The 22,293-nt window shown below is 43.8% G+C and overlaps 1 protein-coding gene across 1 annotated transcript in view; it reads left to right on the forward strand.

The window, feature by feature from the left end:
* LOC125465439 (rab-like protein 6) overlaps positions 1 to 22,293 on the forward strand; it is a 119,019-nt gene that overhangs the window by 91,980 nt on the left and 4,746 nt on the right. The window contains exons 9-14 of the mRNA XM_048558966.2: positions 3,644 to 4,008; positions 5,576 to 5,723; positions 6,071 to 6,247; positions 8,157 to 8,487; positions 10,445 to 10,622; positions 21,896 to 21,954. Coding sequence (XP_048414923.1) covers positions 3,644 to 4,008; positions 5,576 to 5,723; positions 6,071 to 6,247; positions 8,157 to 8,487; positions 10,445 to 10,622; positions 21,896 to 21,954 — 1,258 coding nt within the window. The remainder of the gene's footprint in view (positions 1 to 3,643; positions 4,009 to 5,575; positions 5,724 to 6,070; positions 6,248 to 8,156; positions 8,488 to 10,444; positions 10,623 to 21,895; positions 21,955 to 22,293) is intronic.

A 22,293-nucleotide genomic window follows, 5' to 3' on the forward strand; every position in this document is an offset into this window, starting at 1 on the left:
TGAAACTTGTGAAGTCCACATTGATACCATTAGGCTGCAGGGTTCCCAGGCGGAATATGAGTTGCTGTTCCTGCAACCTTCGGGTGGCATCATTGTGGCACTGCAGGAGGCCCATGATGGACATGTCATTTAAAGAATGGGAGGGGGAGTGGAAATGGTTTGCGACTGTGAGGTGCAGTTGTTTGTTGCGAACTGAGCGGAGGTGTTCTGCAAAGCGGTCCCCAAGCCTCTGCTTGGTTTCCCCAATGTAGAGGAAGCCACACCGGGTACAGTGGATGCAGTATACCACATTGGCAGATGTGCAGGTGAACCTCTGCTTAATGTGGAATGTCATCTTGGGGCCTGGGATAGGGGTGAGGGAGGAGGTGTGGGGGCAAGTGTAGCATTTCCTGCGGTTGCAGGGGAAGGTGCCGGGTGTGGTGGGGTTGGAGGGCAGTGTGGAGCGAACAAGGGAGTCACGGAGAGAGTGGTCTCTGCGGAAAGCAGACGGGTGGGGATGGAAAAATGTCTTGGGTGGTGGGGTCGGATTGTAGATGGCGGAAGTGTCGGAGGATGATGCGTTGTATCCGGAGGTTGGTGGCGTGGTGTGTGAGAACGAGGGGGATCCTCTTTGGGCGGTTGTGGCGGGGGCGGGGTGTGAGGGATGTGTTGCGGGAAATACGGGAGACGCGGTCAAGGGCGTTCTCGATCACTGTGGGGGGAAAGTTGCGGTCCTTGAAGGTTGAGAGGGGAACCTGTTCAAGGTGCATATGATGAGGAGGGGCTAGATAGAGTGGATAGGAAGGCACTTTTTTCCATTAGTAGTGAGGTGAAAAACCAAGGGCTATAGATTTAAGATAACAGGTGGAAGGCTAAGGGGAGAGTTGATGAGAAATGTTTTCACTCATTAAGTGGTGGGTGTCCAGAGCTCACTGCCTGACAGAGTGGTTGAGTCTGAAACTCTCAACATTTCAGGAGTATTTGGATGTTAATTTGTGTTGCCATTGTCTCCAGGGCTAAGGGCCAAAAGTGGAAAAATAGGATTAGTGCAGTTCGATCTTTGTGGACTGATGCAGAGATGGGGTCTGAATAATCTGTAAAAGTTCTGATCCATTTATTATACAGGTGGTGAAAATACGCTGGTGTTTTGTGTAGGTACTGAATCTGATTGTGGACATTCCCCAAAGTTAGTTAGTTTTCTCCCATTGCCCAAATGTTGCATATGCTGCCCTGAACCAGAGATAGCATTGTCTCCTTTAAATCAGATGATCATGAGCTCATGTGTCCATAATACAGAAACTACACCTGTAGTGCCCTGGGACAGTCAGGGGCTGATCCAGAAAACATTAGGTTAAGCCTTGAACAGCAACATGCAGCTGCATTAGTCCAGGATGAATTAAAAGTAAATCATCTTTCATGACCTCAGGATGTGCCAAGGTGCTTAGCAGCCAAGAAGTTTAGCTGTTGTCATTATTTAGAAAACAGCAGCAAATACTGAAGTGATAGTAACCACATATGTTTGTGCTGTTAAATGAGGCTGTTGACCAGGACACTAGGGATAATTCCTCAAACTAGTGCTGTGGCATCTTTTCCTTCCACCTGAGAGGTCTTGGTTTCATGTCTCACCTGAAAGATTGCAACACTACCTTAGTGCCACAGTAGGAGTGTCAGCCTTCATTACTCTCAGATACAATATTCTCAGCCGTTACCTTCTGACTCGTGTTTGGAAATTCTGGCTATGCTATGCACAGGGACCTGAGTGTCCTTGTCAGTGAATCACAGAAGGTTGGTCTGCTGGTAGAACAAATAATCAGGAAGGCAAATGGAATTTTTCCCTTCATTGCTAAAGGGATTGAGTTTAAAAGCAGAGAGGTTATGTTGCAGCTGTACAAAGTGCTGGTAAGGCCACGCCTGGAGTACTGTTTTAGTCTCCTTACTTGAGGAAGGACGTACTGGCACTAGAGGGGGTGCAGAGGAGGTTCACTAGGTTGATTCTGGAGCTGAGGGGATTGGTTTATGAGGAGAGACTGAGAGTAGATTGGGATTATATTCATTGGAATTCAGAAGACTGAGGGGGGAATCTTATAGAAGCATATAAAATTCTTGAGGGAATAGATTAGATAGAAATAGAGAGGATGTTTCCACTGGCACGTGAAGCTGGGAGAAGAGGGTATAGCCTCAAGATTAGAGGGAGCAGATTTAGGACTGAATTGAGAAGGAACTTCTTCACCCAGAGGGTTGTTAATCTATGGAATTCCTTGCCCAGTGAAGTAGTTGATGCTACTTCAGTAAACATTTTTATAGCTAAGGTAGATTTTTTTGAACAATAAAGGAATTAAAGGATATGGTGAGAATGCAGTTAAGTGGATCTGAGCCACGAAAAGATCAGTCATGATCTTATAGAATGGCGGAGCAGACTTGAAGGGCCAAATGGCCTACTCCTGCTCCTAGTTCTTACGTTCTTATGTGTTTGTGCAGTGAAACTTAAAACTGAAATATCTACAATTCTAAAATACTTTGTATTAAAGCTGACTACTTTTTTGAAGCTATGCATTATTAGTTTGATCTGGTGATATTAAATATCACTGTATCATAATAACATATGAGATTTCAGATTAATCTATGGTAGAACATAAACTCTTAGCTCAAGAGATTGCTGTAATTGTCGAGTTGATTTTCAAACATCCCCAAAGTTACAGCTATTTTGCCTCATTATCCAAAAGTTGTATATGCTGTCTTGAACCAGTGATAAAATTTCAAACATCCTAGGGAATTACCCAACAGACCTGTGAGTTCTGATTTACTCACAGCTTCCAGGCTTCAGCTGATCAGAGGCAAGTTGCATTTTCTCTACACAAGTACTAAGCAATGAACATCTCTGACATTGCTGCTTGACATTTCATTATTGAATCCCCCAATGTCAACATCCTGGGGGCCATCATTGACCAGAAGCTGATCTGGATCAACCATGTAAATAGTTTGGCTGCAAAAGCAGGTCAGAGCCTAGGAGTCCTGGGAACATAACTCACTGTCTCCCCAGAGCCTGTTCAGGATGGTAGACAGGCTTTGGGGAGTCAGGACGAGTACAGCTCCAACAATTCTTGAGAAGCTTGATAGCATTCAGAACAAACCTTTTGATTGGTACCCCATCCGCCATCTTCCACATTCAGCCCCTCTGCTACCACACAGTGACAGTAGTGTGTGCCATCTATAAGATAAACTGCAGTGATTCACTGAGGCTCCTTAATCAGCACTTTACAAGTTGCAAACTGTACCATCTAGAAGGACAAGGGCAGCAGCTACATGGAAACTCCTCCATCTGCAAGAAGCCCTCCAAATAACTCATTGGCCTGACTTGGAAATATATCGCCATTGCTTCTATATCACTGAGTCAAAATCTTGGAAATCTCTCTCTTACAGCATTGTGGTATCCACAGTGCCTTCACTGCAGCAGTTCAAGAGGGCAGCTCACCACCACTTTGCCAACGGCAGGTATGGATTGGCAATAAATGCTTGCCCATATCCCATGAGTGAATGAAGTATCATAAGATGTTAACTCTATTTCTGTCTCTAAAGATCCTGCCATAACTGGGAAATCTTTTCACCACTGTTTACTGACATCTTGCATTCTCTTTGTATCTTGCATTCTCTTTGTATCTTGCAGATTCCTGGAGCTGATGGAAACCAAGAACCGGGGTTTCAATTCTCCCATAGCAACCAATGGCCAAAGCCCATCATCTGGATCACAGTCACCTGTGGTACCCCCAAGTTCAGCATCCACTACCAACTCCAGCCCTGGAACCCCTCAAGCTCCTGTGCAAGCATCTCCCACTCCACCAATGTCCCCTCCACCGGCATCAGGGTCACCCCTGACTGACCCAGGCCTGGCGCCTGAGGTGTCCCCCACACCTCTCAATGCTCCCCCTGTTGCCAGCAGCAACCAGGCTGCACCGGTTACTCAGCGTCGCAGCTTCATCTCACGACTGTTTGGTCCCTCTTCCACACCAGAACCTCCTGTTACCAAGGCTGGTAAGACATTGAACAACTTAAGGGCTATACTTTGGATAGGGGGAGATAGAAACAAGCTCAGTCCTCTGCTAGGGAAGAAATTGGAACAGAGCCTTTTAGATAGGAAATCAGGAAACATTTCTTGGATATAGGGAACAGAGACTCCAGCATCAGCAGTTCCTACTATTTCAGAGTCCTGTAAAGGTTGTGGATGCTGATAGTTTCCAAGATGAGGTGGGAGGTTTTTGTAAGTTCGAAGATGATATCAAGAGATTCATGTGATTGGGTGGATATGTGCTGCTATTGGTGTGTCGTGTCGGGAATCTGACTGAGAGACAGAACAGCCTCCCCTTCCTCATGAATGAGGCTTGGGAAGCTGACCTGTGACCTGGGAAGTCGGTGGTTTCTGGAGTCTTTGTGGAACGGGGATTAGTCAGCCTGAAACCACTCAATTCTTAACGTTCATTTTTTGTCTTTATTAACCTGCAACTCACTGTTCACTTGATAAGATTGATTGTAAGCCCCTGTTGTGATATAATTGCAACATGTCCCTCCTGTCCCCTTCAAATCTCGCACCTCCCCATACTTTTCCTAGTCACCCTTCCCCACACCACTCATCCTGCTCCCCTACACTTTACCCCCACTTTTCCATGGCCTCTCCTTGAGCATCCTGACATTGAGCTGCCCTCACTTCTCCCTGACCCCTCGTTTCTTGCCGCACCCTCCCCCTCACATCCTGGGTTACTACCCTCAACCACACCCTTCCTGGATCATTCCCCTTCCTCCCTTCACTCCCTCCTCCCCTCGCTCCCTACCAACACATTTCCCTCCTCCCAACCAACACATTTCCCTCCTCCCAAGCACTCATTCAACTGTCCAGCCCCTTTCAACCCACTGCTCTCCCTTTTGACCCCGCAATTCTCCCTTCATTGCCCACTCCACTTTGCTCTGCACACCACACCCTGATGCCACTTGCATTCCCCTCCTTGTTCGTCCCCTTTCGTTCCCTGCTCATCAGTCTGTCTTCATTGACCCTCAACCAACCCCATCACTGCTCTCGTTTGTACATAGTTGCTCCACCTTTCGTTCATTCCTGTCTCCCAGTCTCCTCCCACACCCCAATCACTCCTCTCTTCCCCTGCTGCTGTCATTCATTCCTCTCAACTGCTCTTCACCTAATCCCTTTTCCCCTTTCCTTGCTCATCCCTATCTTCACCTGCCCTTGCCCATTCCCCCTTATCCATACCTATTCTCATCTCCATCTCTGTTCATTTGCTCCCTCGCTCGCTGTCCCCAATTCCTGTGACTCTTCTGCCCTCTTTCACATCTCCACACTGCGCCACCTCCGTCTGACCCTGAATCGCCCTGAACTGCTCTCACTTTATTCTAGACTGTTCTGCACCATCAAGGCTTATCTTAGTGCCGTTTCCTCTGTCTTGCTGTTTCCTGAGTTCTCAGTACGCAGATGTCCTCAGTTCCCCGCTGATGTGTCCCTCCTCTCTTTCCCTGCCCTTTGTCCTGCCTCCGGCACCACCTCCAGCTCCCTGTACAAAGTCAAACCTCTCCTGATGCCAACCTTCTTACATAGATACTACATCTCCGATCTCCCCGGAGGGAGAAGTGAAAACACAGAATGTTGATGACTTCGCCCCTGATGAGGGAATTGACAAGAGCTTCCTCGAGGATCCACCACCCCAGAAGGAAAGCAACTGCGGGACACAGCAGGACAGCGACAGGTAGGAATTTCAGAACATGCACAGTCTAGCCATCACCGTGAGGCTTATGTGCAGAATCCTCAGGATTGGGAAGTCCTGAATTGGGATTTTCATATGAAATAGTTTTAATATCACGCAGTCGTTATGTTGCAGCTGGAGAGTTGGAGTCACTGATTGGGTTGCTGGGGTGGGGGTGGTTGGCGGGCAGGGGCTGGGATCTCTGGAGTTGGCCTTCTGGGTGAGTGATTGCATGGTCACTGTCACCATCTTGGTTTGAGCAGAGTGAAGCATTTGTAGGGTTCATTAGCTTGTAGTCTGAACGGTTTATCAACTGTGATTCACTTGTTGCTTGCCTTGCTGTGCTGCAGTGACGGGGAGCGGAAGGGGAATCCTATGGTCACAGATTTCCAGGATGACTTAGATCTCGATGACCAGATGCTGCAGGATCCAAGTGTAAAATCGCAGATTCCCAGTAAAAACATCACACTGTCCAGTGATGAAGATGAGAGTGCAAAAGTCACCGTTTGTCCAGATTCACCAAAACGGTCAGTGATAGAGAAGTAGCAAACAGTTGTTTTACTGACTGTAGGACAGTTTAAATTACTGTATCGTGTGATTTGGCATTAGAAGTACCATTCTGTCCGTTTACATCAATGATCTGCCTTGGATGTGCTCGGCCCTATTTTAAAGTTTGCTGAAGATGGAAAACTCAAATGTAGCAAATGCCCAGGAGTTTGGTCTCAGAATTCACAAGGATACTGGCTGGTAAAATGGGCCAATGCATCATAGATAGAAGTTCACGAGAAAAGGTGTGAAGTGTAGCATATTGATAGGGGAAATGAGAGGCATTGTAAAGTAAGTGGTACAAACTTAACAAGAGGTGCATGGACAAAGCGGCGTAGGATTGTTTGTGCACAGATTCTTAAAAATAACGGCTAATTAAGAAAGTTGTGATGAAGAAAAACAGGTGGTTGTCTGTTTTAATAGAGGAGTAGAATACAATAATAATGGGATGTGCTAGCCCTTTATAAATCACTGAGGTCTTCGCTAAAGAACTGACCCCAGACTTTGGGAAGGTAGTCACAGTCTTGGTTGAGGGTAGGGGAGACTTAGCGATGCCAGTGATGAACAGCATCCAATTCATGGAGACACAGGAGAAGCTTGGATTGTGCTTCTTTGAGCAGAGACAGTTAAGGTACATTTAACAGAAATGCTGTTTTGAATGAGCTGACCTTTCAGTCTCACTCCCCTTCTGTTTTTCCTCAGCCCTACAAACGTTTTCCTTTTCAAGAATGTTTCAAATTTCAACTCTGCGCAAAACAAATTCATCTCATTATCCTTCTGCTTCTTCTGCAAATTATGGTAAATTCATGACCTCTAATTAGAAATCCTACTGCCACTGGAAATAGTTTCTCCTAATGCTCTTCATCAAATACGAGGCTATTTGTTTGTAAGATCTAAAGTTGTCCAGGGGCTTGACTGGATAGATGTTGAGAGGATGTTCCTCCTCCTGAGGAAACTAGAACAAGGGGGCATGGTTTTAAAATGAGGTTAAGACGAGTGATTTCTACTGAGAGTTGTGCATATTTGAATTTCTCTAGCCAAGTGAGCAGTGGAGGCTGGCTCACTGAATATATTCAAGGCTGAGTTCAGAGAGATTTTTGATTGACAAGGGAGTTGAGGTCTGGGGGACAGACTGTAAAGTGGTACTAAAGCCACAGTCAGATCACTCCTGATCATATTGAATGGTGGAGCAGGTTCAAAGGGCTGAATGGCCTGCTGCTGCTAATTCGTAGAGCTTGGGTTCCAGTTTGGAATATGGTGCCTGCAAGGGCAAAGGAAGCAATCAGTATAATTTTCAAAAAGGTATTAAATTCGAGAGGAGCAAGTTTGAGGGCTTCTTGGGAGTGAGAGTAATTGAAAAATTCTTTCAAAGAGCTAGTACAGGCATGGTGGTCTATTGGCCGCCTCCTGTTGTTTAAGATTCTATGTAAGCTGTAAAGTTGCAAAGTGTGTCAAATTTAAATTTTCCAATATTCCAACTTCATGATGGGCAAAGTGAAGATTGAGTTGTTTCTTGTGCAGTGAGGTTCCCTGAGCGTTTAGTGTCACTTCATGTTGTCACTGCTCGCATGAAAAACCAGCTAGTGCCTTGAGGTGACTGAGCTAAAGGCCATAATATTCAAGCTCACTTCGTCCTCCACCCAATATTCCTGTCCACATTGATCAGACATCAGAAACTGGAGATCATGGCTGATACCTATCTCACTCTGTCCCAAAGACTAGACAGAGAGCATGTCCATGTGGATAACAAACCCTGTAAATAAATATTCCTTCCAATCACAGCCCCTTCTCCTACTGCTGTGATGGCCCTTTGCCTGTCATTTTGAGTCTTAACAACCTGGGTGCTCTTCCTTCATTAGTAAACCAGTTGTATTTTCTGTTCCTCTTCAGGGCTTCCAAAAGTTTGTTAAAGTCCCAGGGCAGAGCTCCAACCAAAGCTTTCAAGCAGGACCTTAGCATCAGTTCATCTGCTATAAAATCAGCCTCCAGCTTGTCTGGGAACAGTTTTCTGACTTCAGCCCCACCTCTGGCCTCTCCACTCATCCCAGTGCCAGCATCACTCCACACAACTGAGGGTAAAGGTCAGAGCAAACTGACAACTCAAGAATGTGGGGAGTCATCAGAGAGTGATCTTGAGGGACCAATTGCAAAGCAGTTGCTGTCTTTTGTCATGGATGACCCAGACTTTGAGAGTGATGATTCCAATAGAAAAAACACAACTGTAAGTTTCATTTCTGCTCTTTACATTTTAAAATGTCATATCCTTCTTGTTTGTGGTTTTGGATTAGTCTAGCTGAGCAGAGTGATGGCAGGAGAATGAAATCGTAAATACTTCAATTACAAATCTTTGACATCAAGCACACGCAGGTACATTGGCGTAAGGCTAAACCTTTATCTCTGTTCCAAAGCAAGCTTTGCGGGTTTGGCCAAATTCCACAGCATGCTTTCATCCCACAGGCTCAAGTTGACTGTGACTGCTCTCCGAAATGCAGTGAGCTGACTGACTGCTCTCCCACATGCAGGACACTGGCTGACTGCTGTCTGAAATACAGCACCCCACCTGACCGCTCCCTCTGGAACCAGGACACTGACTGACCGCTCCCCCAGAGTTAGCTCACTGCCTGGTTACAATCTCAGACCTGTCTCCCTCATTTCTATGTCCAGCATTCTCCTGGCTAATTTTCCCACCACCTTCTCATCCTAATTCGGATATTATCAGAAATCTGCAAGACTTTGAGACCTGCCTCACGTGCTGTTGCTAATGGTTCTGGTACCACTGGTGGAGAACAATGGAAACGGAACGCCAGGCCTTTTTAACAACAACTATCCGTGACTGTGAAGGGAGATTCTGAGAGGGGTTGGATTGAATTATGGATGGGATGGGGTGGGAGGGGGCAGCAGCTTGATGGGGATAGAACGTGAAAGAGGAGAATTGGTGATGGAAGTTGTTAAGACTGACATGCAATTATTTGATATGACTTACTGTTGAAAAACTTTTCTTTATGTTAAAAATCAAAGTTCAGTCAATACAACAGAAAGCGTTTGGACCAGGTTTTCCTGAGAATTGAAAGAACGCATTGGTGTAGATTGTTTGGATGGTGTAGGTGATACCAGTTCGTGGAGATTGTTTTCAATGAAAACAGATCCCAGATAGACTTTGGTATTCCATGACTCTAAATAAGTCAATACCAGACTCTTAACATTTGTATTTTTACTTCTGGGCCTGTTTTTAACACATCATCAAATTTATAGACCTGTTTGCTGAGTAGGAAGTCTGATTTTGTTCAAGTCTCTAGTGAAAATAGAATGACAAATTGCATATTTAATTAAATTCTGTTGTAGTAAAAATACTCTTGACATTAAATGTTTTGCAAGTTCCCTCTAGCCTGAAATAGAAACAGAAAATTCCGTAGGTCTGGCAAAGCATCTGCGGAGACAGAAGCAGAGTTAACTGTAGGGTGGGAGAAAGGATTTCTGGGTTCTTCAAACACTATCGTAGCCCAGTTGAGTCAATGGTCTGTTTCTGCTGTGTGTTAGCTAAACTACAGCACCTTGTACCTTCTCGGGTTGTTTGATGTGAAATGTATTTACTGTTGTATTGTAGGAAATGCATCAGCCAATTTGCTCAGATAACTCGGTGTAGGGCTGGATGAACACAGCAGGCCAAGTAGCATCAGAGGAGCAGGAAGCTGATGTTTCGGGTTGAGACCCTTCTGTGTTCATCCAGCTCCACACTGTGTTATCTCAGATTCTCCAGCATCGGCATTTCCTACTATCTCAGCCAATTTGCTCAGTCAGCTCCCAAAAACAATAATGTGATAATCTACAAATATTCTCTTCATGGTGTGTCAATTGAGGGATAAATATTAGCCAAGGCATCAGGAAGCAGTCATCTACATTTGTTTTAACAATCAAGTCTTTAATGTCCACCTGAGAAGGCAGCTGGGGCTTTTGGTTTTACAGCTCACCTCGCAGTTCGGGTCTCACGCAGTTTTGCACTAGAATGTGTCACATGGATGCTGATCAGTTCTCTGCACTGTGACCTGAAACCATACTTTTCTCATTTGGAGCTATGTGTTTTAGTGCTGACGTCAGACTGGCTTTGAAGCCAGCCTCCTTCCACTTCTCATGATTCCCTTCCTGAAGTAGTAACTGTTAACTGGTGATGCTTTTTGCAGGAGACATTTCCGGTTCGAGAGGACAGCTCTGAGCTCTCCAACGATGAATTCAGTTTAGGAAAGCTCAGTGTGCCAGTGAAGCCGTCAACCCAGACCAAAAAGCAAACTACTGACTTCGACTTGTTTGGCTTGGGCATCGATACTAAAACTCCTGCAGCTCCAGAAAGCAGCAATGAAGGTGACATCAGGAGTTCGTGCTCAATCAATGTTTTGAGTTTATTAATGAGAGGAGTTGCTGTGGATATTAACATCAGACATAATATATTACAGAAACCTTACATTCATTAGTGTTAGATTGGCTGTAGAGCACTGGATATTTTTAAAATCAAATTTCTCCTTCATTGCATTTCATGGTTTCCTGAAATCACAAACAATTACTTTGTGATCTCCTCTAGGGGAGACTGTGTGGCGTAGCAGATAGTAACTGACCTAGAAACTCAGAGACCCGGAATATTGCTTTGGGGACAAAAACTCAAATTCCATCACAGTAGCTTTTTATTAATTACAGAACGAAATATGGTATTTAAAGCAAGTTTCATAATCTGTCATCTTTACTGGCTCTAGTCATCATTTGACTCCAGGCCCAATGTGGTTCCAGTCTTAAATATCCTGTGAAATGACTGAGCGGCCCACCCAATTCAAGCGCAAGGGCAGTAAGGGGTGGGCAACAAATGGTGGTCTTACCAGCAGTGTCATCATCCCATAAATAAATTAATAAGATTTCCAGAAAAGCTTGCCAGCACTCAGAGAATGAGCACTCCCACCCCTGAGAGAGAAAGAAGCCGCCCCATGGAGAAAGAGGGACTAATAGGGTAAGTGTCCAAAACTGTGTAAGATATTCCAGGTATGATCTCACCAAAACCCTGAACAATTGCAGCAACATTTCTTACGTTTGCATTCTTGTCCTCACTGTCCCCACCCACAGTAAAGGGCAACATAACATTTGCTTTCTTCCATGCTCATTGTAGCTGCGTGTCTCTCTGTATCCGCATTATTGTTGATGATTTACATCTGCTGAACTCTTAGACTTCAGGTGGAAGTACAGTCCCATTCGAGCAAGGCCTGAAATCTAGGTCTTTTCCACATTTCTTTGATTCTGAAAAAGTCTCCTACTGGACTCAAAAGATTAACTCTATTTCTTTCTCTACAGCTGAGATTGTAAATTGTAGGAACAGAACTCCTGTGCAATTCAGTAAGACCATGGCTGATCCAATCATTCTCAACTGCAGTTTCCTACCATATCCTCATAACCATAGATTGCCTTACTGATTAAAAATCTGCCACAAATATACTTCATGACTCGGCTTCAACCACCCTCACCAGTGAATAGTCCCAACAGATTTATTACCTTCTGGAAAAAAAAAACCTCCTCAACACTGTCCTAACTGGGTGATCCCTTACTCTGAGATTATGTCCTCTTGTCTTAGAGTTCCCAACAAGGGGAAACAGCCTCCCCACCCTCTACAGGGTTGAGCACTTTCAGAATCTTATGATTCAGTTAGGTTGCCTTTCATTCTTCTAAACTGCAGCGGATGCACACTGTACCTATTCAGCCTCTCCTCATGAGACAGCTCCTCAATATCTGGTATCCTCTTAGTGAACATTCTCTGTGCTGCCTGCAGTGTCAGTATATCTTTCATTAGATAAGGGACCCAAAACTGTTCAGTATTCCAGCTGTGCCTAACTAGTGCCTTGTATAGTTGGAGCAATGATTCCCTGTTTCGCATTCTATTCCCTTCAAAGCAAAGACCAGCATTCCATTTACCTGATGAGCTTAGATGCTGATTTTTTTTTGTTGTGATTTATGCACAAGGGCAGCATGGCGGCTTGGTGGTTTGCATTGCTGCCTCCCAGTCCAAGTACCTGGGTTTGATTGCACCCTTGGAAGACTGTGTGGAGTTTGCACATTCTCCCCTTCCTGTGGGAGTTTCCTATGGATGCTCTGGTTTTCTGTCAGTCCAAAGATGTGCAAGTTATGTGGATCATGTTAAATTGCCCACAGCGTCCAGGGATGTTTAGGCTAGGTGGATTAGCTATGGGAAATGCAACATTACAGGGATATGGTAGAGAGATGGGTCTGGGTAGGGTGCTCATTGGAGGGTTGATGTGAACTCAATGGGCCGAATGCCCTGCTTCCATATTGTAGGGATTCTGTGATTATTAACAACCTTGTATGGTACCTTATTTTACAAGTTGAAATATACTCTATCCACTATTCGCCTTATCAACTCTGTTCATTACATCTTCAGAAAACACCATTTCATTTTCACAAAACGATGTTGACTCTTAATCATGATTTCTTAGTGTCCTGCTGCGATTCCTTAATGAATTCTAGCATTTTCCCAAAGACTGTCATGAGATTACCTGTCATGAGATTATTAGTCTGAAGTTCTCATTTTGCTCTGTGTCTCATTCCTTGAATTGATATTTGCCAATGTCTTGACCACAGATTCAAGAGTCTCATGAAATTTGGAAAATCAAATTAGAACATAGAACATAGAACAGTACAGCACAGAACAGGCCCTTCAGCCCACAATGTTGTGCCGACCATTGATCCTCATGGATGCACCCTCAAATTTCTGTGACCATATGCATGTCCAGCAGTCTCTTAAATGACCCCAATGACCTTGCTTCCACAACTGCTGCTGGCAACGCATTCCATGCTCTCACAACTCTCTGCGTAAAGAACCTGCCTCTGACATCCCCTCTATACTTTCCACCAACCAGCTTAAAACTATGACCCCTCGTGCTAGCCATTTCTGCCCTGGGAAATAGTCTCTGGCTATCGACTCTATCTATGCCTCTCATTATCTTGTATACCTCAATTAGGTCCCCTCTCCTCCTCCTTTTCTCCAATGAAAAGAGACCGAGCTCAGTCAACCTCTCTTCATAAGATAAGCCCTCCAGTCCAGGCAGCATCCTGGTAAACCTCCTCTGAACCCTCTCCAAAGCATCCACATCTTTCCTATAATAGGGCGCCCAGAACTGGACGCAGTATTCCAAGTGCGGTCTAACCAAAGTTTTATAGAGCTGCAACAAGATCTCACGACTCTTAAACTCAATCCCCCTGTTAATGAAAGCCAAAACACCATATGCTTTCTTAACAACCCTGTCCACTTGGGTGGCCATTTTAAGGGATCTATGTATCTGCACACCAAGATCCCTCTGTTCCTCCACGCTGCCAAGAATCCTATCCTTAATCCTGTACTCAGCTTTCAAATTCGACCTTCCAAAATGCATCACCTCGCATTTATCCAGGTTGAACTCCATCTGCCACCTCTCAGCCCATCTCTGCATCCTGTCAATGTCCCGCTGCAGCCTACAACAGCCCTCTACACTGTCAACGACACCTCCGACCTTTGTGTCGTCTGCAAACTTGCTGACCCATCCTTCAATTCCCTCGTCCAAGTCATTAATAAAAATTACAAACAGTAGAGGCCCAAGGACAGAGCCCTGTGGAACCCCACTCACCACTGACTTCCAGGCAGAATATTTTCCTTCTACTACCACTCGCTGTCTTCTGTTGGCCAGCCAATTCTGTATCCAAGCAGCTAAGTTCCCCTGTATCCCATTCCTCCTGACCTTCTGAATGAGCCTTCCATGGGGAACCTTATCAAATGCCTTACTGAAGTCCATATACACCACATCCACAGCTTGACCCTCATCAACCTTACTAGTCACATCCTCAAAAAACTCGATAAGGTTTGTAAGGCATGACCTACCCCTCACAAAGCCGTGTTGACTGTATTTGATCAAGCCATGCTCTTCCAGATGGTCATAAATCTTATCCCTCAGAATCCTTTCTAACACCTTGCAGACGACAGACGTGAGACTTACCGGTCTATAATTGCCGGGGATTTCCCTATTTCCTTTCTTGAAGAGAGGAATTACATTTGCCTCTCTCCAGTCCTCAGGTACGACTCCAGTGGAGAGCGAGGATGCAAAGATCTTCGCAAGTGGCGAAGCAATTGCATTTCTCGCTTCCCAAAGCAGCCGAGGACAAATCTGATCCGGGCCTGGCGACTTGTCAATCTTAATGTTTGACAAAATTTTCAGTACATCAGCTTCCTCTATCTCTATCCATTCCAGCATGCACACCTGCTCTTCAAAGGTTTCATTCACTACACAGGTCGTTTCTTTCGTAAAGACAGAAGCAAAAAACTCATTTAGGGCTTCCCCTACCTCCTCAGGCTCCACACACAAGTTCCCTATGCTATCCCTGATCGGCCCTACTCTTTCTTTGACCATTCTCTTATTCCTCACGTAAGTGTAAAATGCCTTTGTGTTTTCCCGGATTCCTTCTGCCAAGCCTTTCTCGTGCCCCCTCCTGGCTCTCCTCAGACCATTTTTGAGCTCCTTCCTTGCCTGCATGTAATCCTCTCTAGCTGAACTTGACCCTAGCTTCCTCCACCTTATGTAAGCTACCTTCTTCCTTTTCACTAGAAGCTCCACCGCTCTCGTCATCCAAGGTTCCTTTATCTTACCCCGTCTTGCCTGTCTCAGAGGGACATATTTACTCATCACTCCCAACAAATTGGTGCATTTACTATCAACTACAGCCATATACATCACAGCAACGATATTGCCCTCATCTACTCTCTTGTCTCATCGAAGAAGCTCTAAGTTTGCTAAACCAGTTTTTATCCTTTGACCAAGTCCAAGCTGTTTTCTCTTAATTAATCCAGATTTTGTTCCTACTTTTACTACTGTATCCTACAACTTGGGAACATCATCCTTGAGAAAGACAGGTGCAATGTCCTCATTTAGTATCTCAGCCATGCTCTGTGTGTCTTTTTTGGGTCCAAATCAACCCCATCCTTTCTTTTGCTATGCTTTTAGTATTTTTATAAACTTATGGCAAACGTTTGAATTAATTTTAGTATTGGAGGCTTACAGAATGCACTCAGCGATATAATAATATGTTTGATATGTTTTAGCTGTGAGTAAATTGATTCTTGCTTTGACCTGCTCCAGAACTTAGTTTTCAGGAGATTTGTAAATCAGGTTGTGGATGAGGTGGTAGACATGCTCGCTGAGCCAGTGTGTTTGGTTGCAAATGTTTCATCACCTTGCGAGGTAACATCATCAGTGTGCCTCCAGTGAAATGTTGGTGTTCTGTCCCACTTGTTGTTTATATGCCACAGTTTGCTGGGGTGTTAATATCACTTCTGGTTTTGTTTCTCAGTGGTTTGTGCACATAACCAAAACCAGCAAACTGGAGTAACATACAAAATATTATGCAGGGGCTGTGAGAAACACTATATAGGCCAAACACCAAGAAAATTGATTACGGATATATGAACACCAACTAGCCACCAAGAGAGACAACCAGTTCTCACTTGTCTCACTACATGCTGACAACGAGGGACATGAATTTGACTGGGACAGCATGTCAATTTCATACACTCCACACAGAGACATGCCAGGGAATTCCTGGAGGCCTGATATTCCAGCCGGAACCCTATCAACTAACATAGTGAATTAGACTTTGTGTATAAACCACTGCGAAACAAAACCAGAAGTAATACCAACCACCCCAGCAAACTCAAGCGTATAAATAACAAGTGGGACAGAACACCAACGCTTCACTGGAGGCGCACTGACAATGTTACTTAGCAGGGTGACGAAACGTTTGCAACCAAACCCGCTGGCTTGGTAAGCACGTCTACAACCTCTTCCAGAACGTCCTATCTCTCCAACAACGTAATTTTCTCCTAATTAATACAATCACCCCCTCACTTTCTTTCCCAATGGCTTGTACCCAGAAAAGTGTAGCATTTCTTTGAGCTGAGACTGTTATCACTACAAAATCATACATCCATATGGCTGTTTGAGCTTGCAGACATCCTTATTTATCAGGCTTTGTGTGTTTATGTAAATGCACTCCAAACCTATATAACCCCCAATGTATTTCATCTGTTTGACTCCATATCTTGCTATTATTACTTTAGTACTATTAGTCTGTCACAATTCCTTGTTGTTGCTCCTTTAGGATGCCTCATCCAGTTTTCAATTTCATGCCAAACTAGTGTAGTTTCTCTGTAACATCACTAGCAAATCACCCCATGGGAATATTGTTCTGGATGCAATGATATACAATCTGTCTGACCTGTACAGATCCCATTTCCCCCCGCCCAAAAAAACCGGTCAAAATATCCCACGAATCTAAAGCTTTCCATCCTCCACCACCTGTCCAATCATACAATTGTGTGTCTTATCTTTATTTTCTATACTTGTATGTGAAACCAAGATTATCCAGGAATTACTCCCTTTGAGCTTGACATTCAGTACTGCATACCTGATGGAGCAAGATGCACACAGGTAATTCCTGTACTATCAGCATGACCGTCTTTGACTGTTCTCTGGTCCCTCTTAAACTGCAGGGTGACTACCTCTAGAAGCATACCAACTATGAAGTGCTTAGCTTCTGAGACACACAGCAGTGATGGCCTGTTGCTGCTCAGCCTCTGAAGCTCAGAGCCAAAGCTCTTCTACCTGTTGACGCTTTGTTATGTACTACTCCAGATATAAGAATTGCCCTGGAGTTCCCACTTGGACTAGGATGTGTGCTCTATGAAGCAGAGGTATCCTACCAATCTAATTTATTATATTATTAACAAATAATAATAAACCTCACCAGCCACAAGTGGTTAAAGAAAGAAGCACCTCCTTTCTGTCTCAACCAAATTTCCGACTTTAATCATCAGTTCTGCAATTATTCTCTGCTGTCTACCCTCATCAGTGAGAGAAGGAAATCCAGCTATTTGGTGGAGAGAGGGAAAGAGTTCATAATTAATGTTGATAGTTGAGGAAATGGTGTCACTGGAGAGATTTAATAATCCTGGGAGTTTTGAGCTATCATGGATAATGATGCAACTGGTAAAAGGTTTGACAGAATAATTTAAACCATGTTCAGAATTTTGCACACAATAGTACTTACAGATTAAACACCAAAAAAGTGTAGAAAATGTTTTTGAACTAAAATCTGGTGAGTTTGTAAATAAATTATTCATCTGGAACAGGAAAGTCTTAAATGTTTTTGTGAAGGATTTAGACAGGGATGTAGAAGATGCATGGGGAGCCACAGTGGCTGAGTGGTTAGCACTGCTGCGTCAAAGCGTCAGGAACCCAGGTTCAATTCCATCCTCGGGTGACTGTCTGCATAGAGTTTGCATATTCTCCCCATGTGTGTGTGGGTTTCCTCTGGGTGCTCCAGTTTCCTCCTATGATCAAAGATGTGCAGATTAGATGGAGTGACTGCAGTAATTTCCCCATAGTGTCCAGAGATGTGTAGACACGGTGGGTTAACCATGGGCATTACAGGGATCGGGTTGATCTAGGTGGGATGCTCTTTGGAGGGTCACTTTGATCTCAGTCAACCAAATGGCCTGCTCATACACTGCATAGATTCTATGATCTATGCAGTAGGGTGTAGCTGGGCGAGATAGGGTGAAGATTTCTATCTGTAACTGCTACCATCCTATTTATAACAACCTGCTAGATGCCTTGTTGTCTTATGATGTTGCATTTCACATAGAGTGGAGTAATTCTAACCGCACATGTGAATATACAGAGGGCTGAAGGTAAAAATGCAGATTTCACCATTCACCCGTTTCCCTGGTGACAAGCTTGTATCTGGAAATGATTACTCAGTCACTCAGATTTGATATCTATGCATTCAGCAAAATCTCCCAATTCTTACTCCATATGCTGCAGGTGAGCAAACTGTAGTAATGAATGTAGAGGCATGTAGACTCCAGGGATATTAACACTCAGCACATTGACTCAAATACATTTCCAAATGAGTTTATGAAGTTGAACAATTTCCCACAATTCATATTTCATAGAACATTGAACAATACAGCGCAGAACAGGCCTTTCCTTTGTTTTGTCACAAGACCTTATGTTTTAATTTGCAAGGAACCCAACAAAGTTCATTCTATTCTTTGTGAAAAGTTGATCGAATGATTAAAGTCTCAAAAATTCCTTATTATGCCCAGAATACAGTATGTCTTTCACGGGCTGATCAGGCTCACTAGCCCTGTTTACTTCCACTCTGGTTACGTTGTGAGCTTTGCCATGTTCTTAGCCAACCTTTAATGTTGGCTAGTGGGATTCCTCCTTGTTATTAGCAATAAGCAGCATGGTTTTGTGCAGGGAACATGGTGTCTCTCAAACTTGATTGAGTTTTTTGAGGAAGTGACCAGGATGATTGATGAGGGCAGGGCAGGATGTGTTGTCTATAGACTTTAGCAAGCTCTTGACAAGGTCCCTCAAGGCAGGCTGGTACAAAGGTGAAGTCACATGAGACCCACAGTAAGATGGCTACAGAACTAGTTTAATCACAGAAGACAGAGTAGTGATGGAAGTGTGTTTTTCTGATTAGGGATCTGTTCCACAGGGATCAATGCTTGGATGCCTGTTGCTCGTAATTTATGTAAATGATTTGGAGGAGAATGTAGGTGGACTATTTAGTAAGTTTGGGGATGACACACAGATTTGGGGAACTGCAGGTAGTGATGAGGATTGCTAGAGGATACAGCAGGATATAGGTAGACTGGAGACTTGGATAGAGAAATGGCAGATGAGGTTAAATGCAGACAAATGCAAGGTGATGCAGAAGGAAGTATACAATAAATGGTAGAACCCTTAGAAGTGTCAATATGCAGAGAGTTCTAGGTGTACAGGCCCGCTGTTCCCTGAAAGTGGTAACACACGGGAATAAGGTGGTCAAGAAGGCATATGGCATGCTTACCTTTATTGGTTGGGGAATACAGTATAAAAATTGGCAAGTCAATTTGCAGCTATTGAGTCCAGTTCTGATCACCACACTAACAAAAGGATGTGGAGGCTTTGAAGAGAGTACAGAAATGATTTACCAGGATGTTATCGGGTTTGGAGGGTATTTGCTATTAGGAAAGATTGGACAAACTGGTTTGCTTACCCTTGAACGTCAAAGGATGAAGGGTGAACTGACAGAAGATCACAAAGTTATATGTGGCATCATAGAATAGATAGTTGGAGTCTTTTCCCCAGGGAAGAAATGTCAAGTACCATGGGGACCATATACTTAGGGTGACAGGGAGTAAGTTCAAAGGAGTTGTGAGAGGCACATGTTTTACCCAGAGGATGGTAAGTACCTGGAATGTGTTACCTGAAGAGGTGGTGGAGGCGGATAAAATAGTGTTTAAGAAGTATCTTGACAGATGTATGAATAGACAGGGAATAGAGGGATATGGACTGCATAGAGACAAGAGATTTTTGGTATAAAAGGTATCGTGTTCGCACAACCTTGGTGGGCTGAATGGCCTGTTTCTGTGCTGTACTGTTCTTTATTAATCCTCCACCTCCACCCCAGGTGTGGTTTTAAGGTAGGTCCACAGTGAGGAAGTTTTCTGATGAGGAAATGGTTAGAATAGTGACTACAGATAAGGTTTTCCTCTTTTGCCGAACATACTTAATTAAGCAAAGCCTGTTCCCTTTCTGAGCTGCTGCTAGCTGGCGGTTATTATTACTAAGGTATGTTTCAGGGTTACAGCGCTGGAGACTGTTTAGCCCATTGTATTCACACCCACTGAGTGCTTTGATTTCGTGCCTTTTCCTCGTAACTCTGCCTATTGTTCCTTTTTACATAATCATCCAATGCCACCTTAAATGCCTCCATGAACTTGCCACCACCATACTTGCAGGCAGTGAGTTCCATACCCTAACTACTTACTGTGTGAAAGTTTGTTTTGCTTGGTACAAGGTCATTTCAGTGGGGAGTTGGTTGCAACTGGACAGAATATTGATCTTATGAAAGATGTCTCGGGTTTGAAGTGTGGTATTGTGAGAGTGTTGTATGCTGCTGCTGCTGTTTAGCCAGTATTAGCTTTCTATACTGAGTGAATGTCAATATGATGACTTAGCATTAGCAGGATATGCATATGGTCTTCAAAATTATGCCAGTTGTACATTTGCATCTATTTGAGAAACAGACCTAGATTTGCAGTCTGTACCATACTGAAGTGGAAAAGCAGAGGATTCAGGCTGCAGGGACTACATTATTTCAAGACACTGAGTTTAGCGTCTGGTTCTATGATAAACAAGGGAATGGCCCCTCTGTTTACAGATGAAGGTCTGGAATTGCTGCTGTACTTAAAAGCACAGTCACCATGGAAATACTGATTGCTATGATAGTGTTATTGGGTGGCACAAGCATTGGACAGGAATGAGTTTGGTTATTGAAGTGGAGATCAACTTTCTCCATTCAATTATTCTACCTGTGTTTGTTTGCTACTGAAGCCAAATTAAGCCAGGAATTGATTTCATGTATGCTGGAAGCTCACTTCCATGAGCATATCAGGTGTTAGGAATTCACCAAGGTTGGACCCCTTCTGAGGTTCAGCAAAATCACTCTGAGTTGTTTGCATGTCTTCGTATTTGGGCCACGTGTTTCATACTGCCAGGTACTTGTTGAGAATAACCCAGAGACATAGCAATCTCAAATGGGCGGGTATTGTTGAATTTTACTTTTACTTTAGACACACTCCAAATAAACTGATCTAAGTCTCGGTGACATGAAACCAGGCTGATAGAAGATGAACTGCCGGTATCTCCATTTGTGCAATATCCCTAATGATACAAAAAAAGGCATGCTGTGTTAGCCTATAACTGAGGCAGAAAGAGTTCTAATCTTCCGACAGTTCTAAACTCTTGCCCTGACTAAAACCCTTGTATACCTCTTAACAAACCCGAGTGCCCTCACAACCCCCCTGTTTCAAAAAGGCAGCTTCCACTGTGTTTATATCCTCCAACTGCTCATAGGCCAGGATCTCTTGTCTTTCAAACACTGCACTTGAAATGTTCTTTAGTTGTGCTAGGAAGTTAAAGAATTGCTTAATTATTGTTTAATCCATGGCAAAAACAACATCAATTTCGCAAATTATTCGCTTGCTACTTAGTTTATTACTTCTAAAAATATGTTTTGTTTTAAAATTCCGTTCTGTGTGAAAATGGCTAAAAAGTGCTGTAATGTTAGTAGAAACCACCCTTCAGCACCCAGAGCAGGAACCTTAACCACATCAGCTGGGGACTTTTCCATGTGGTAAATCCTAGATCTTTGGAAGGCTAGGAGCAGCTTGCTCGGGTCCTCTGGGATTAGGCAGGGAAGGAGCGAAGATAAAACAGAACCTGGTCATCAGCATTAAACCAGGCTGTAATCAGGCAGCAGGATAGCATTGGAATTCAGAGTTTTAGGTGGAGGTAAAAACAAAACTTTGTGAATCCTCAATACTTCTTTAATATATTTGAATTTCTTTCACTTTTATTTGGTGTGCAATTTCCTTAGTGGTTTAGTTAACCTGTCAAACCTGTCACAGCCAAGGTATAACTCAGCTGTAAGTAGCTGTGTAACCCTACCTTAGATGGTTCTTTAAGCTCACTGCTAACTGAATTTTGGTTCCTTGGCAGAGAAAACCAGCAAGGGTTCCTCCAAAGAAAAGAAGAAAAAGAAGAAAAAGACCCGAGAGGTAATTTTCTTTTTGTACAATACTCGGAGATTTAAATATTCTAGTGACAAATATCCACAAAGTACAGGCTAGACATTAAAGACTAGAGGAGGGAGAAAAGTGGAATTGGGGTTATCAGTTGTAACGCAAGCATACTGAGTCAGAAGCTCCATACTGAAAACTAGAACCCACAGTGCCAGCTGACCTTCCACCCTGCCGTGTCACGCCCTGTACTGCCCTGTCACAGATGCCATCTTCTGGATGAGATATTAAAGCAAAGCTGTATCTGACCTCTCTGTGAACCTATCGCATCCATGAGCTTCTAACCACTTTCAGGAAATATATGAAACAGTGCTGTTT

This window comes from Stegostoma tigrinum, chromosome 29 (assembly GCF_030684315.1).
Source record: "Stegostoma tigrinum isolate sSteTig4 chromosome 29, sSteTig4.hap1, whole genome shotgun sequence".
Lineage (NCBI taxonomy): Eukaryota > Metazoa > Chordata > Chondrichthyes > Orectolobiformes > Stegostomatidae > Stegostoma > Stegostoma tigrinum.